Source organism: Urocampus carinirostris, chromosome 18, assembly GCF_059441175.1.
Source record: "Urocampus carinirostris isolate Australia breed hairy pipefish chromosome 18, RoL_Ucar_1.0, whole genome shotgun sequence".
Lineage (NCBI taxonomy): Eukaryota > Metazoa > Chordata > Actinopteri > Syngnathiformes > Syngnathidae > Urocampus > Urocampus carinirostris.
The window spans coordinates 17,261,556-17,276,485 of record NC_142366.1 but is presented as its reverse complement, the minus strand read 5'-3'; the positions used below and the strand labels follow the sequence as shown (position 1 = coordinate 17,276,485).

Below are 14,930 nucleotides of genomic sequence, written 5' to 3'. Positions count from 1 at the left end.
AATGCATTCAATCATAATGTAATAGGTGAATTAGAAATTAATCAAAAGCATGGTTGAGGTGTTGTTAAGCAGCATTGTATCAGACCAAATCCAACTTCTGTAATTAAATCTCGTCTATTAAATGCACAATATAAAAACTACAGCCAGTAAAATGACTTCTGTCACTCAAGCGCTCGACCGATTTCTATTCAATGTAGGCCACAAGACTGAAACAAGGCTGAAAATTTTACGGGTAACAGTTTCCTTTGCTCGGCTTTGACACCGAGCGTGACCCATTTCGGGAAAGAAAGCCCTGAGGCTATAGGTAGAGACAGAATGCGGCGTTATCCCTTTAATTACATTTTAGGCAGCCTCTATTTATTTGATGCAGTAACACATTTCAGTAAGGTTTGAAAATTGTACACTTTGATATTTTGGAAACTACAGAGTGGGTCATATGTTATAGACCAGGGGTCGGGAACCATTTTGACCCAACATATTTCAATCATCATATTTTTGGCGAGTGCCACACCATATTATTTTAAGTCAAAAGTCAATGAAACCGCCAAACCCCCTCTCTAGACAAAAGCTAATTTTCAGCACATATTCTCTCATTGTTTGAGATTTGATGATTTTATAAAATCTATAAAATTATAGTAATGCTAGAGCCTGTGTCCCATAGCAATATACCACATACAATGTGTCTCCCGCCTGCAGTTACTAAGGAGTATTGAGACTCATTTTGACCTAAATGTCTGTCCTAAATAACAGTTTCAAAACAAGGTGCAACCAGATTTCTTTTGTAAAAATGTCACAAAATACTGCAAATGAGGATACCGACGTCTTTACATCAGGCACTGAGGCACTAAGTGAGGCGGTAAAAGCTGTGTGTTGTGTTTATAGCTTCGCAGATCCCTACTGCTCACCCAATCAAATTACTCTGGAAGCCTTGCTGGTGTTTTTGGGTGTTTACAGTTTGTTCTGTGGGTGTTTGTTGTGAAGTGAGCATTGATTATTTAATGAGCTTCCATAGAAAATGATTATTTCGCAACATACAGCCAAAATTTGACCTGTTGATGTGTCACTGACTGTAGTTGAAACAGTGCCCTATATATACTGGACCGGGCCACATTAAATTCCATTGTGCTCCTGGCTTTGCAAGTGCAAAACTTAATTTGTAACATTCTAGAATATATTTGCGCGAGTTCTGTTTATCTCTGATCCAAATGTAATCATGAATATAGCTATATATGTTTTGTGAGCCATAGGTTACCAAAACCTCAAATAGCCGGTGATGTGACTTGTGTACAGAGCTCTTCTTCTGCACTGATAATAAGCTTTGTCAAAAAGTTGTTTTCATGAATTTTGTTTCATCATATAAATCATAAACTGCAAACAATTCTATAAACTCCAGTGCAACTAATGTACCAGTAACTTTTACTACCGTAAATTCCGGACTACAAGCCGCTACTTTTTTCCCTAACTTTCAACCCTGCGGCTTATTCAGTGATGCAGCAAATTCATGTAATTTTTCTAACGGCCGCTAGCGGCGCTTGAGTGTTGCTACGATTAACTGCCCTGTCAAAGCTATATTATTATTATTAAAGCTTTGAAAACTCTCTCGGTGTACCGTCTTTCTTTGTAAATATGTGTAACCCATGTATAATATGTATTTGCAACTGTATATTTTGCAATGTATTTATTTGTATTTATTTTAAACACTTATTCTGATATGTTTTGCACGTGTGAACGAAAAATGAGGGGCGGAACAAACGAGGGGTGCCGAGTTTAAATGGGGACCGCTAAAGGTGAGGGACAGACAAGGAAAGAAGAGAGGGTAAAAAGTTGGTTAAAGAAAAAGGAGTTGCGTGAGTAAATGTGTTCATCTGATATATTTTTCCCACCCTTACCTTTGAAAATATACACTTTTTTCCCTGGATTACTTTCAACGGGGCCTGGACTCTGCAGACCTGCATCAAACCTTAAGTACCGGTATCATTTTCCGTTCATTTTGCCGGCTTTGATTTTTTACTGTGGACTTTAATGAAGGACATGTAATTTCAATCGCGGGACTTGAAGTCGGGTTTGGGTTAATTTTGTGTTTGTGTTACATGTTTAAATGTGGGCGCATGCAGCATATATACAGGTGCGGCTTGTGTATGTACAACATTGGTTTTACTCTTAAAATGGGGTGGGTGCGGCTTATAATCAGGTGCACACTATAGTCCGTAATTGACGGTACTTATGCATTATTTTAAACCCATGTGACTTCTATCCAGGAGTAACTCATAGTCTCGAAAATATCATATTATTTATCCTAAAGTGAAACTGTAATTTTTGACAACTAGATGTCGCTATGTGGTGTCATGCAAACAAAAACGAATTCTACAAAGCACAAGGAAGAATACAATCTACTGAGACTTAAACTTTCCAAACTGCACCATTTTCATGAACAATCATATACATGTACACAGGGTTGGGGAGGGTTACTTTAACTGGATTACTTTCAATTAATTTTGGATTACTCCAATACCAATTATGCTAATAAAAGACAAAATAAACTAAATATGAATAATTTACTAAATTTTGTGCAGGCTTGGGGAGTAACGGAATACATGGAACGGCAAAAATGATGCTGGCAAGCTGTTTGGATTTATTTTCATTTTGTTTCTGTCGCATTTTATGTTAGTTTTGCCGGAGATCAAAGAGATCCAAGCCAGGAGAGAAAGCTTACCGCGTGTTGTGAGTCATCATTTTATTCATATTTAGTTTATTTTGTCTTTTATTAACATATTTGGTATTGGAGTAATCCAAAAGTAATTGAAAGTAATCAATTACAACGGTGGCTGTCCCGCCACCGTTGTAATGCCTTCTCAAGGTCCAATTGCAGCAACGGAATTTCCATAGCTAATTTGTGGTTTTCGTTGTCGTTGTGCCGATCCAATGTGCTTTTCTGAAAGTTCGTATTGCGAAATGATTTATGCAATCCAGTTTTTTGTCACGCTGGGTGCACGCATCACTGAACATGTAGCCTTCATTATCACCCTCCTCATAGCGTACCCAGGGATATAATTGAGTGTATTTTGGCAGACAAGTCCTTTTCTTGCTAGTATTCTTTTGTTTATCATTCGCATCAAAACATTTTTCTTGCCTTCGCGGTCTTCTGAAGAATTTCTCCGCTGTTTTTTCGTGCCGGAATTATTGCCGTTGTTACCAGTTTCTGTATTATGTTTCGACTTAGTACCGACACTGAATATATTACCAATTTTTTGTTGATTTTTTTTTTTTATTTGTTTTTACGGAGGCATACTTCTTTCACTCGACAACCACCAAAACAATGACGTCATCTCAAAGCAGCGAGATCTTGTTTGTCGAGATCTCGTTTGCTGAGATCGGCGCGAAACCAAAACCACAATGGCGGATTTGCCTGACGAAAAGTTTGGAGTGCGGTAAATTTTTGTTAAAAAAAAAAAAAGTAATCGGGTAATAATGACAATTTGGTGTCAAAAAAGTTGCGTCCCAGGGACACACGTTGATTTGACACAATGCATCCCCAGCAAAAATCATGCGTCTAGGACGCAGGGACGCGGACAAACGAGAACATGATAGTACATAAAGAATGTAATAATCTAAAAAGTAATTTGTCAAAAGCCTTCTCTACAGTTCTGTAAAATAAGCAAAACGGTTTCAAAGGATGATCCAAAGCTATTCTTCATGAGAGATGGCATAAATGAATGAGAAGCACCATTCAAGTGGAGAACGAAAATAGCTTCACGCTATCGCTGTGCGCGAGGTCAGGATACTACAAAAAAGCGGCATCCCAAGGGGCAGGGGGCGTATTCGGGTTCAAAGCTCGGCACCACTCTCACACAGAAATCCCAGTTTCCTTGATGCCGGGTTTATTTGAGAGCTGATTACCCTCCGACAGACTACAATCTCAGCGCGGGGGCTCGAGGTCGGCTGGTTTTGATGGTCGGCCAAGGCGGCGTTTTGGTTTTGCAGACGCGGCCATTCCTTTTCAAGGTTGGCATCCAACAGGCGGCTCGGAGAAATCCGAACGCTTTTGTGATAAGCAGCGATGGATCGATACGCTACCCGCTTGGTCTTTAGTTTTCCTTGTGACTCCGAATTCATCTCCGACCAGCAAGATGTCAGCATTGGACTCCCACACGTTTAAAAAAAAACACACACACATTGATAAAAAGAGACAGACATTGCTGAAGTCAGTAGGAGTATAAAACACTTCCTACTCAAAGGGCAACACATTTGATTCCATTTACACTTTGATCTATTTATCTGAGTCTTTCCAGCTTTTGATCCATTTTTAACTCCGCTGTTTTTACCTCTTTCTAAAATGAGAATGTGACGGACAAAACAGTCTTGTGTGCATACCTGTCAACATCCACGGCTCCATGCCCTTAAAAACTGTCGTGATTTTCTTTACAAAATACAAAATAATCTCACACCATATTATTTTTTTTCAAACGTGTTTATTTATGTAGTTGAACATGTTATATTGTACATGTGTTTCGTTATATCATATATATTGTTAATTAACATTTTGTGGTGAGATACTGAGTTGCTCGACATGAATGAGGTTTATTATAAAAAAAAAGTTCAAAAATTAAGAAGTGTTAGGAAATAAATACATAAAATGTATCGTTTACTAAATTGTTCAAATTAGTTATCTGACTCCATTAACCAATCCGTTTCTTTTTGTGAAAAGACGGACAAGAGACCGGCATTTCCACAAAAGGGCAGATTTAATTTCTTAAATAATAAACTAAGTGAATTCCATCGAATTAGCCGAATTAGACGAATCATTGTCGCTCGAGTCTTCGTAGAGCATATTTTCTCATACTCCCTCTCGATCTTCTCAAATCTTCTCTCGACCCATGCCTTTTTCCGCAAGCTGGCGTGTCGGCTCCTCTAATGTGCGGGCCAGGAACGCAGGTGTGGGCTCCACCTCGTCGCCTAGATGTCTGGACCCCTGCATCACGAAGGCCCCTCTTGCGCCGGGAAGCGCCGATTATCATATAAGCCCTTCGTCCCGGTTCCTGCTGTTTTCTGTAAACATCATTCTTCACAAGGTTGCATTGACCCGCCCCTTGGCTCAGCCAGTGAATATATTTTGCATTTAAATGTAATTTGTATTTGATCGTAGAAAATCCCTTATAGTCAAAATGTATAAAATCCTTCAGTAGCTTGGATGTTCACTGTAGAAGTAAAAACAAAATGCAAATATAATCAAGTAGAATAATACATTTTCTTATTCAAATTATGAATTCATTTTCTACATTAATATAATGATTAAAGGGATAACCACAAACCTGTCCTTTTTCATTTTCTCATTTTAAACTTCCTTATACAACATAATCATTCGTAATATAATGTATCAAAGCAAGTGAACCGTTTGAGAGTGTAAGCCGAAAAAGCCGGTTCTCTAAAAAGAGACGGACTTCCTTTCACTACACAACTCAAACTCGTTTGACTTGATTGATTTGCCGTTTCGTGATAGTCGGTGTATACCGGATGGTACTCATAATTTACAAATATGCGTTTTTCCGTACATGTTTTTTTTGTACGTCGTACTCGTCTTAAAATGCATAATAACGTACTTTGTATGGCAAAAACGTACAGGTTGACAGGTATGTGCATGGTGTATATTCACAGTAATTCTTATCCTGTCTTAGGTATTTGACCCCACAAAACCTTAACCGAGGAGACAGTGATTCAAGTTGGCACTCCTCCTGCTTACACTCCCACATTTTTACCTTTTTTTTCCAACTCCGCACCCTCTAGATTTCACAACAATGGCCGCATGCTGGACATTTTCCAGAGGCTCACAGCCAAGGAGGGGACGTACTTCCTACCTCAAGACTTGGAGCTCTCCAATCAGGAGCTGAGCTACATTGTCAAAAAGGCAGAGCAATGGAGGGGCTTCAATGGCGAGAGGCGCAAGGTATGTGAAGTAGGAAGGACAATGCAGTAGTACATCTACATACAAGCTTAATTCATCCCGGGATTGTGCTTGTATCTTGAATTGCTCGTGTACTAAGCATCTCTTCACAATATGAAAAAGTTCAAAGTAATGAATATGTTTCCAACCTCGCATACACATCCAAGTTAGCCTTGAATAGCTATAAAGCACATGTTCCTGATCACGAAAATCATTAAAATTGTAATTAAACAATAAAAGTAATAAGAAAATAATGATTTTATTACCTGAATTTTTATGAATCCATTACAGACAGTTCTGTTTTTTTTGCGTAAATCATATCATAATAACTGAAAAAGAGTGGGACGAAGAAAACTTATGATATCACACCCTGTTTCCCTCATATACAAAATTTAAAGCAATTCAAATTAAATGTATTACCTTTTTGTTGAACTGATATTCCCAGCAGTCAGGAAACACGTTTTCACAACTGACAGGCAACTCATATTCAGGCGCTGCCCTACGTACGAACGAGGTTTCGGACGATCCTTTGTAAGTTGAATTTGTTCGTAAGTTGCTTTGGTGCTATATTTTGTATTTTAAAGGTTTGTATAAGTATGTTTAAGGCTTTTACAAGTAACCTGGATTGTTTTGTACTAAAACCTAAACATTTTATTAGATAATATGGTCTATAAAGATAAATAAAGTTAAGTTCAACTTACTTTTGGAAGATGAGCTTCAAGAGTTAGGCGACCTCCTCCTCCGTAGTAGAAAGTGGCCATAGAAAAAGCGTTTTTCAACCGCATCAAGCTTTCTTATTCCACATTCATTTCAAAAGAAACGGCTCACCTCTTATTTACAGCAACCATATATAATGAATGCACAAGATATAAAACGATGAAAATGTCAAAGTTCTTAGTGCGCTGGAGAGACAGTATAGTATGTTTACACACAAACTAAGAAAAGAAAGCGGATGTGTTCTTTGGGGTGGATGCTGGGTGAGCTCTCACAGCACCACACGTCTGTAGCTGCGGAAAAAAAGCACGACAGTCCTGTCCTGTACTCGGAAAAGGCGCACACAATACAAAATCTAACTTACAGCAATGTCCGGATATTTTTCGATATTTGACAATTTTTTTCGTATCTACTGTGTTCTGCAACTCTAATGGTCTTAAATAGGGGAGCTTCTGTATAGCAAAAAACAGTTTGTGTAACAGAAGAAAACATTCATAACTGTGTTACTACAGGCACAGCTAACCTGCATTGGCTCCCTGTTAGCTTAATATGTGATTTCAAGGTCTGTAGTTTGCAATAGGCTTTGATTTGTGCAGCCCTTTGAGGCTCTTTGTGATTAAGGGGTATACAAATAAACATGACTTGCATTGACTTAACATAAAATGCGGGATTATTAAGCACACTTATCAAATAGCAGTGGTTCTCATTCTCAAATAGAGGGCAAGTTTTGTGATTGTGGTCACGGAACTTTTTTTTTGGACCGTTCAATCATTGAACGGATACGGTAATATAGTATCGTGAAACTTTGCGCATAACGTGCACCCAAACTTTGAGTTAAAGAAAGAATATGATACCTGTTCTTGGATAAATTAGAATTTGTTTTATATAATATGTGCTCCATTTAATGGGAGCTGAAATAGTTGGCCACCATTTTGCTGCTACGGGTACCCCAAAAAAAAGGAAAAAAAAAAGAAATAAAACTGTGTGTCAGGACCAAAACGGAGACAGGACCCACTTGCGTCACTTTCTCTCAGTTTTATTATGAAGAAACGAAAGGATTTCAACGACAGTCCGGTGATGGCTGGTTGCGGGAAGCAGGCCGTTCTGAACACAGCGATGGCGAGCGATGGCGGTGTCGTTCACAGAAAATACGGGTCAGTAGCTGGGGCAGGAGAGCTAAAAACGTGGTCGGGATAAGAAACGGGTCTAAGCCAGGAGAGGAGAGTAGACGTGGTCAGGATCAAAAATGGGTCGAAGCCGGGGGACAGACAGGAGCAAAAAACAGGTGGGAGTCAGGGTCGAAAAAGGCTTGCCTAGTGTTAACTGAGGTTTGCAGACGGACTGACAACAGATGACAGAGAGTAGTGGATTTGAAAAGGGACAGGGAGCCAATCAGATTCCAAGGCAGTTGGCGCCAAAGGAGCGGGCACAGGTAATTCACATTGGTAACCATGACAGGTTGACCAATAGGAATGCGGCGTTTTCACCAAAACGAGTTGGGTTCATTTCTCGTTGCATCCAAAGTTTTGTGAATGTGCTCAGCGATATTTTTTTTGACCGATCAATCATTGCACGGATATAGTATTGTCAAACTTTGTGTACAACGTGCCACCAAACTTTGAGTTATTTTTGGGGTGAAAATGATAGGAGCTGTACATGAATGAATACTGGACTTGTTCTTTGAGAAATTAGGATTCATTTCTTATAACACGCACTTCGTGTAATGGGAGCTTAAATAGTTGTCCGCCATTTTGCTGCTACGGGTACCCCAAAAAAGGAGAAAAAAAAGAAATACAACTGTGTCAGGACCAGAACAGAGACAGAACCCACTTGTGTTACATTTCTCTCAGTTATGAAGAAACGAAACGATTGCACCGACAGTCCGGTGATCGCTGATCGCGGGAAGCAGGTCGCAGAAGTGGGACTTCCTTGGCGAGCGATGGCGGTGTCGTTAACGGAAAAAACGGGTCAGTAGGAGAGCAAAAAACGTGGTCGGGATCAGAAACGAGTCGAAACCCAGGAGAGTAGACGTGGTCAGGATAAAAAACGGGTCGAATCCGGGGGACAGACAGGAGCAACAAAAAAGGTGGGAGTCAGGGTCGAAAAAGTCTTGCCTAGTGTTAACTGAGGTTCACAGACGGACTGACATCAGGTGACAGAGAGGAGTGGGTTTGTATAGGGACAGGGAGCCAATCAGAATCCGAGGCAGTTGGCACCATAGGAGCGGGCACAGGTGCATCACATTGATAATGATGACACTGTGAGGTTTGCCACTTTGGGTCCCTGGTACTGTGTATTGTTTTTTTTTTAACTGCACAACACCAAAAAGGGACATTTAGTGGTCAAAAAATATACAATTTCCCTTTAAATGTAGTCCTTAGAACACAACTTAGAAATTGTTTCTCCTATAACGTGATTTTGCTCCACTCGAAACATACCTAATGTGTCGCCGATAAGTCCGGGTAACAAGTGCAAGATTCCACTTTGCATAAATGTCGGCCAACATGAAATTAGCATTGACGGAGCGAGGGCAGCAGCACGTATGACAGCCCGCCGTAAGACGGCACGGCAGCAAGGAAGTCTATTAGCGCCAAGCCGACACCAGATGTCCAATCTTTTGCATAGTGATTGAAAATGTGACTCGTCGAGATAAGGGAAATAGAACGTGGCCATCAAACTGCAGGCCTCCGCTTTAATTTAGCGTGTTGGATTTTTTTTTTTTTTTTAGTAGCATACGTCGCTCCGTGTTTGCCATTTTCATTAACTTCCTTTGCTCTTTGCTTTCTCAGGCTTAGGGAAATATTAAAATATTTGTTTTTTATTATGTGGTAAGTTATTAGTTACATGTTTGTATTGAACACATATTACACAGCGAAAATACATTAACTATTGTATAAATTGGCCTTTTATTTGAGAAATGGATATGACACGAGGCCCACTACAGGGAGCCTACATTACTGTCCGCCATCTTGCTGCCACAGGTTCCCCAAAAACATGTGTTTTTTCTTTTCGTTTTTTCTTATTTTTATTGTTTTTTTCTCTCACTTTATTCACTTTCTTTTTCTTTGTTTCCTTTTTCTTCTTTTTTCCCTTTTTCATTCACTTTTTTCTTTTTCTTTCTTTTGTTTCCCTTTTTCTTACCTAAGATATTTTCTTATTCTTTCACTTTCCCTTTTTCTTTGATACACTTCTTTTTTCTCTATCTCTTTCTTCTTTCCATTTCTTTTGTTTTCCTTCGTCTTCTCCTTTTTTTCCCCTTTTTTCCCTTTTTAATCTTTCTCTTTTTGTAGCCATATCATACTATTTTTTTCTTTCTTTTCTAAATACCGGGCAAATAAATAAGAACAAATCTGCTTCGTGGTCACTTTGTGTCTGCGTAGTTTGCATTCTTCTTTTAGCTTTTTAGAGCTTGTTTTGTTTACTTGACACAATGCAGTGACATCTATTAATCAGATTATATACACTGTCCCCTTAACTTTCATATTAAAGCCCCAATGTGTAATAATTGTCTTGTTGCGAGCATAGCATGGTAGCATCCTGCTGGACAAACATGGCAGTGACCTTACTGTGGATTCCACTGTGTAAAATGAATGCATTCTCGAATAATGTTTTTTTTTTTTTTTTTTATTAAAATCAACATTGGTATAATATTTCAAGTATTTTTGACAAGTATTCAAATCAATGTGTTATTTATTTTACTGTACCACTAGGAGGCACTAAATAATACACACTGTTCCCTTTTTGGCTGGCGGCCAGAATTGAATTCCTGATATTTGTCACGGTTGCCATGGCGCCCAATTGTCCCTGCCCGTGTGGCGCCAACTGAGGCTTGTTGACAGATTGGCTTCCCTTCTGTTATAGCTCAGTGCTCAGTCCTGTGTCCTGTTAGTTTTTCCTGTCCGGTATTGTTCCAGTTCATTTTGTCCTGTTTAATATCGGTTTCCAGTTTTGTTCTCGTCTAGTTTTTCCTGTTTGATTTCGATATCCTGTTTCTATATCAATCCTGTCTGTCCCGTTGTTTAATGTCAGTTTCCAGTTTCGTTCCCGTCTAGTTTGTCTTGTTTATTTTCGATATCCTGTTTTGATATCAATCCCGTCTGTCCCGTCCTGTCCGGTATCGACCCATCTGTCCGATATCTGCTCGGGCAATTGGTATCGATCTCATTGGCCTCTGGCTTCCTATCATTCCACGCCAGACTGCTGCCTAACATGTATGACTCCCCATTTCCCGTAAAATAAAAGGGCTTGTGTGAGAAACGTCACGCATTTGGGTCCTTATCCAGTTCCGGTTCATGACAATAATAGCATTATCAACTATTTACTGATATTATATTCCACTAGTAGTTTGACTGAGGTCATAGACTGCATGCTAATTAATTGATTAGTAAATAACACTTTTGCACCAAATAGAGCTGGCTGCTGTCTCATTACTTTTTAATTAGAGGTACATCGTCTCAACTGAGGGTCACTTTTACCTAAATGAGTAATTTTGTGGAATTTTTTGTGTCATTTTCCCTTTATTAAGTATTTATCACATATGTGGAGGGGGGGTGGGGCGAGGGAGCTATGTATGCAAGCAAAGGAGCAACCCTACGTGAGCTGAAACTAATATTTTGCAACTCTAATGATTTTGTGCATGCCTAATTATATAAAATAAGGTTGATATGATTAGGTCAGGATGTAGTGTTTTTCATTAAAAACACATCTCGGCAAGTGTATTCCGAATGTGCCCCTGAAATTAAATAATGAATCCGGAGCATTTCTTATTATGAACCCAATTAATATCGGAGGCAAGGGCGAAATTTTAATAAGAGTAGGCCACAAGGCCTTCATTAGCTGGCTGGAAAGAGAGACGTGGTAATGGAAATACAAGAGGATTTTTTTGTTTTTTTTAATTTGTTATTTATTTATTTTTTCAAGATACAAAACCACATAAGAAACAGATTTAGCGATGCATGCTCTAAAGGATGGGGTGTTTTCACTTATCAAATATAGACTTTAGAACCATTTTTTGCAGTAATGGTTTCAGATGTCAGAAGGTTTCAGAATATTGCTTAAATTCTTTATTTTCTCAAGAAAAAAAGTTAGTTTGGAATGAAACTACTAGTGTCGAACGTGTCGGAAGCACAAAGTGGCCAGCCGAATGTTTTGTCAGAACCCGGACAGACGGTGGACACAAACGCGTAACGTCTTCACACCAACCTTTATTTTATGGAAACAGGGCAGTCATGCGCAGGAAAAATGGAAGCAAGGGGCAGAGATCAAAACCGGACAGGACAGACTGGATCGATACCAGATACAGGATTCACAAGCAGATACCTGACAGGACGGCACAGACGGGATCGATACCTGATACAGGATGCGCGAGCAAGATACCGGACAGGGCAGGATCAATACCAGATACTGGATACACGAGCAGATTACCGGACAGGACGGGACTGGCGTGATCGATACTGGATACAGGATGCACGAGCAAGATACCGGACAGGACGGGACAGACGGGATCGATACCGGATACGGGATGCACGGGCAGGATACTGGACAGGACGGGACAGACGGGATCCTTACCGTATACTGGATACATGGGCAAGATACCAGACCGAGTTAAAATGCTTGTCTTGCATGTGCAGAGCTTCGCTGACAGACTGACAAGGAGTGAATTAGAGCACTGAGTTTAAATAGGAGGGGAGACAACCAGGCAACGAGCAGCAGCCGGCAATCGTGACAGTTTTCTCCTCTCACGTCTTCTTCCACATCATCTTGCACATGCTCTTCACCCAGAACCTCCTTGGGCAAGTAAGCCAGGCGGTGCCTATACCTCTCCAGTACTTACATACTCAACGAAAATTGTACCTCAATTAGTATTGAAACATGTCCCTAAACAACACAAATTAATTAAATGTGTAGTTAATAAAATATTAATATAGGGGTAATAAAGATTAAAAAAAAAAAAAAAAACATGTACTGTACCTTTAAGCAGCAATTCGGTGGCAGACACCTGCACACTTTGTATTCCAAAATAAATTCAAGTCTATTGTGGTTGTAATTATTTTCCACCTGTCGTTCCCCTTTCAGGGACCCATTGGTAGGGGCAAAGTTAAGGCAATAAAACAAATGAAATCAAAATAAAATTAGATGTGGTCCCTCTCAAACACATTTGGGACGGGGCAGGACAAGTAGAGCGTGGAGGGAGCATGAGGAAAACAGCGCAGTACAGCAATTAGTTAGCTTGGGTGGCCTGTAGTGTTTACTTTGTTAGTTGAACATATAAGCTGCCCTCCTGGTTTATATATTGTACTGTATAGTCCTAAATATGGCCTTTATGTGAGTATATAGAGTAAGTATTATGGTTCTATATTGGCTGTTGACTATCAGTATAATGCTTATATTGTCATGTTTACTGATGTTGGGCACCTGAGTCTGCTCCGTTGGCGCCAATAGCCGCAGACCCTGATTGGCTGTTGTACTCTTTTTAAACCACCACCTTCCTGTCAACAGTCGTCAGATCCTCTGCGAACCTTTGCTACACGCAAGGCAAGCTCTTTTGACAAGCCTGCCCTGTTTTCTGTCTGATTCCGAGCTCTTTTCTGAACCTGTTTACGTTTTTTTGCTCCTCCATCGACCTGTTTTTTCTCGCTCTCGACATTGCCTTCGATCGACACGGAAGTGCCACTTCCGCGTTCCCGGCGATCTGCTACCCGTGGCCGACGATCGGCGGATCGTGGGTGCAAGCCCTTTCCTCCTTCTAAATAAAGCTGAGTGAAACGAACGCAATTGGGTCCTGTGTCCGATTCCTGGTCCGTGACATATATTTATTTTGTATCAATGCTATGCACTCTGATCGGTCACGACCTCAGCAAGACAATATTATTCTTGAACCCGACTGACAAACAACAAAAGTACCGTAAATTCGGACTATAAGCCGCTACTTTTTCCCCAAACTTTCAATCCTGCGGCTTATTCAGTGATGCGGCCAATTTATGTAAATTTCCCAAACGGCTGCCAGCGGCGCTCGAGTACAAAAGGTAAGATTTAGACTGCAACTTCTTAAATGGTGCACGAATTAAATTAGCGTAGACATATCCTCATAATGCAAATTGCAAAAAGAAAGGCACATGACGCAACTTTCAAGCTAAATGCAATCGAGCAGTCCGATATAGAAGGAAACAGAGCTACCGACTGTAATATTTGCTTTGCGAGCGTGATGTTAGAGTGTTGTTGAATAAGGGAGCGTGGGACGACGTCTATATGACAAAGCCTCTTTCCCATATTGAAGGAAGACAACTTTGATGGCGTCAGTTATAAGGAGGAAGATGAGGACGGTTTACCGTGCTTACTACAAGTACGGTATGTTTTTTTTAACAGAGCTGTCTACTGTGTTGCGAGCGTGTTGCTAGTAGCCTTTTGCCACCCTTCACAGGCACGGTTTGGGATGAAAGTTATAATATTATTATTAAAGCTTTGAAAACTCTCTCGGTGTACCGTCTTTCTTTGTAAATATGTGTAACCATGTATAATATGTATTTGCAACTGTATATTTTTGTAATTTTAGAAACTTATTCTGATATGTTTTGCACGAGCAAATGAGAAAGAAGAGGCGGGGCAAACGCGGGCTGACGGGAAGTGGAGTAAAGGCGAGACGTGTTTGTGGACGCAACTGACAATAGTAGATATATATTTTTCCCACCTTTACCTTTGGACTTTTTCCTTGGATTACTTTCAACGGGCACCCGGACTCTGCAGGTCTGCATTAAATCTTAAGTACCGGTATCATTTTCCGTTCATTTTACCGGCTGTGTTTTTTTTTGGACTGTATCGGGTATGGGTTAATTTCGTGTGTGTATTGCGTTTTTTTCAATGTGGGCGCATGCGGCTAATATACAGGTGCGGCTTGTGTATGTACAAAATCGGTTTTCCTTACGAAATGTGGGCTTATAATCAGGTGTGCTCTATAGTCCGGAATTTTCGGTATGTAACTTTTGAAAAAAGAATCCTTGAACCCAAAATATTTTGTCATCCCCGTTGTTGATCAATCACAATCACAGTTATGGAAGGTTCTAGGAAGTGACTGTTTCAGTAATGAGCCTCATTCATTATAAATAGGGAGTGATGCACATCACCGTTATTAATTGTCTACTGTCACCCCCTCCAGATCACTCTACACAACAGGGAGGGGGTCTAACTCTGAAATACTTAAACAGGTACCCAAACTGTTTTTTTGTAAAACCTTTGCTATGGCAGTGACAAAGTACACGCCGGCGAGCCCGCAGCAAACCTC

At 40.1% G+C, this 14,930-nt stretch overlaps 1 protein-coding gene across 1 annotated transcript in view; it reads left to right on the top strand.

Moving 5' to 3' along the window:
• ofcc1 (orofacial cleft 1 candidate 1) overlaps nt 1–14,930 on the top strand; it is a 201,023-nt gene that overhangs the window by 133,138 nt on the left and 52,955 nt on the right. The window contains exon 16 of the mRNA XM_088322071.1: nt 5,782–5,941. Within this exon, the coding sequence (XP_088178197.1) occupies nt 5,782–5,941 (160 nt within the window). The remainder of the gene's footprint in view (nt 1–5,781; nt 5,942–14,930) is intronic.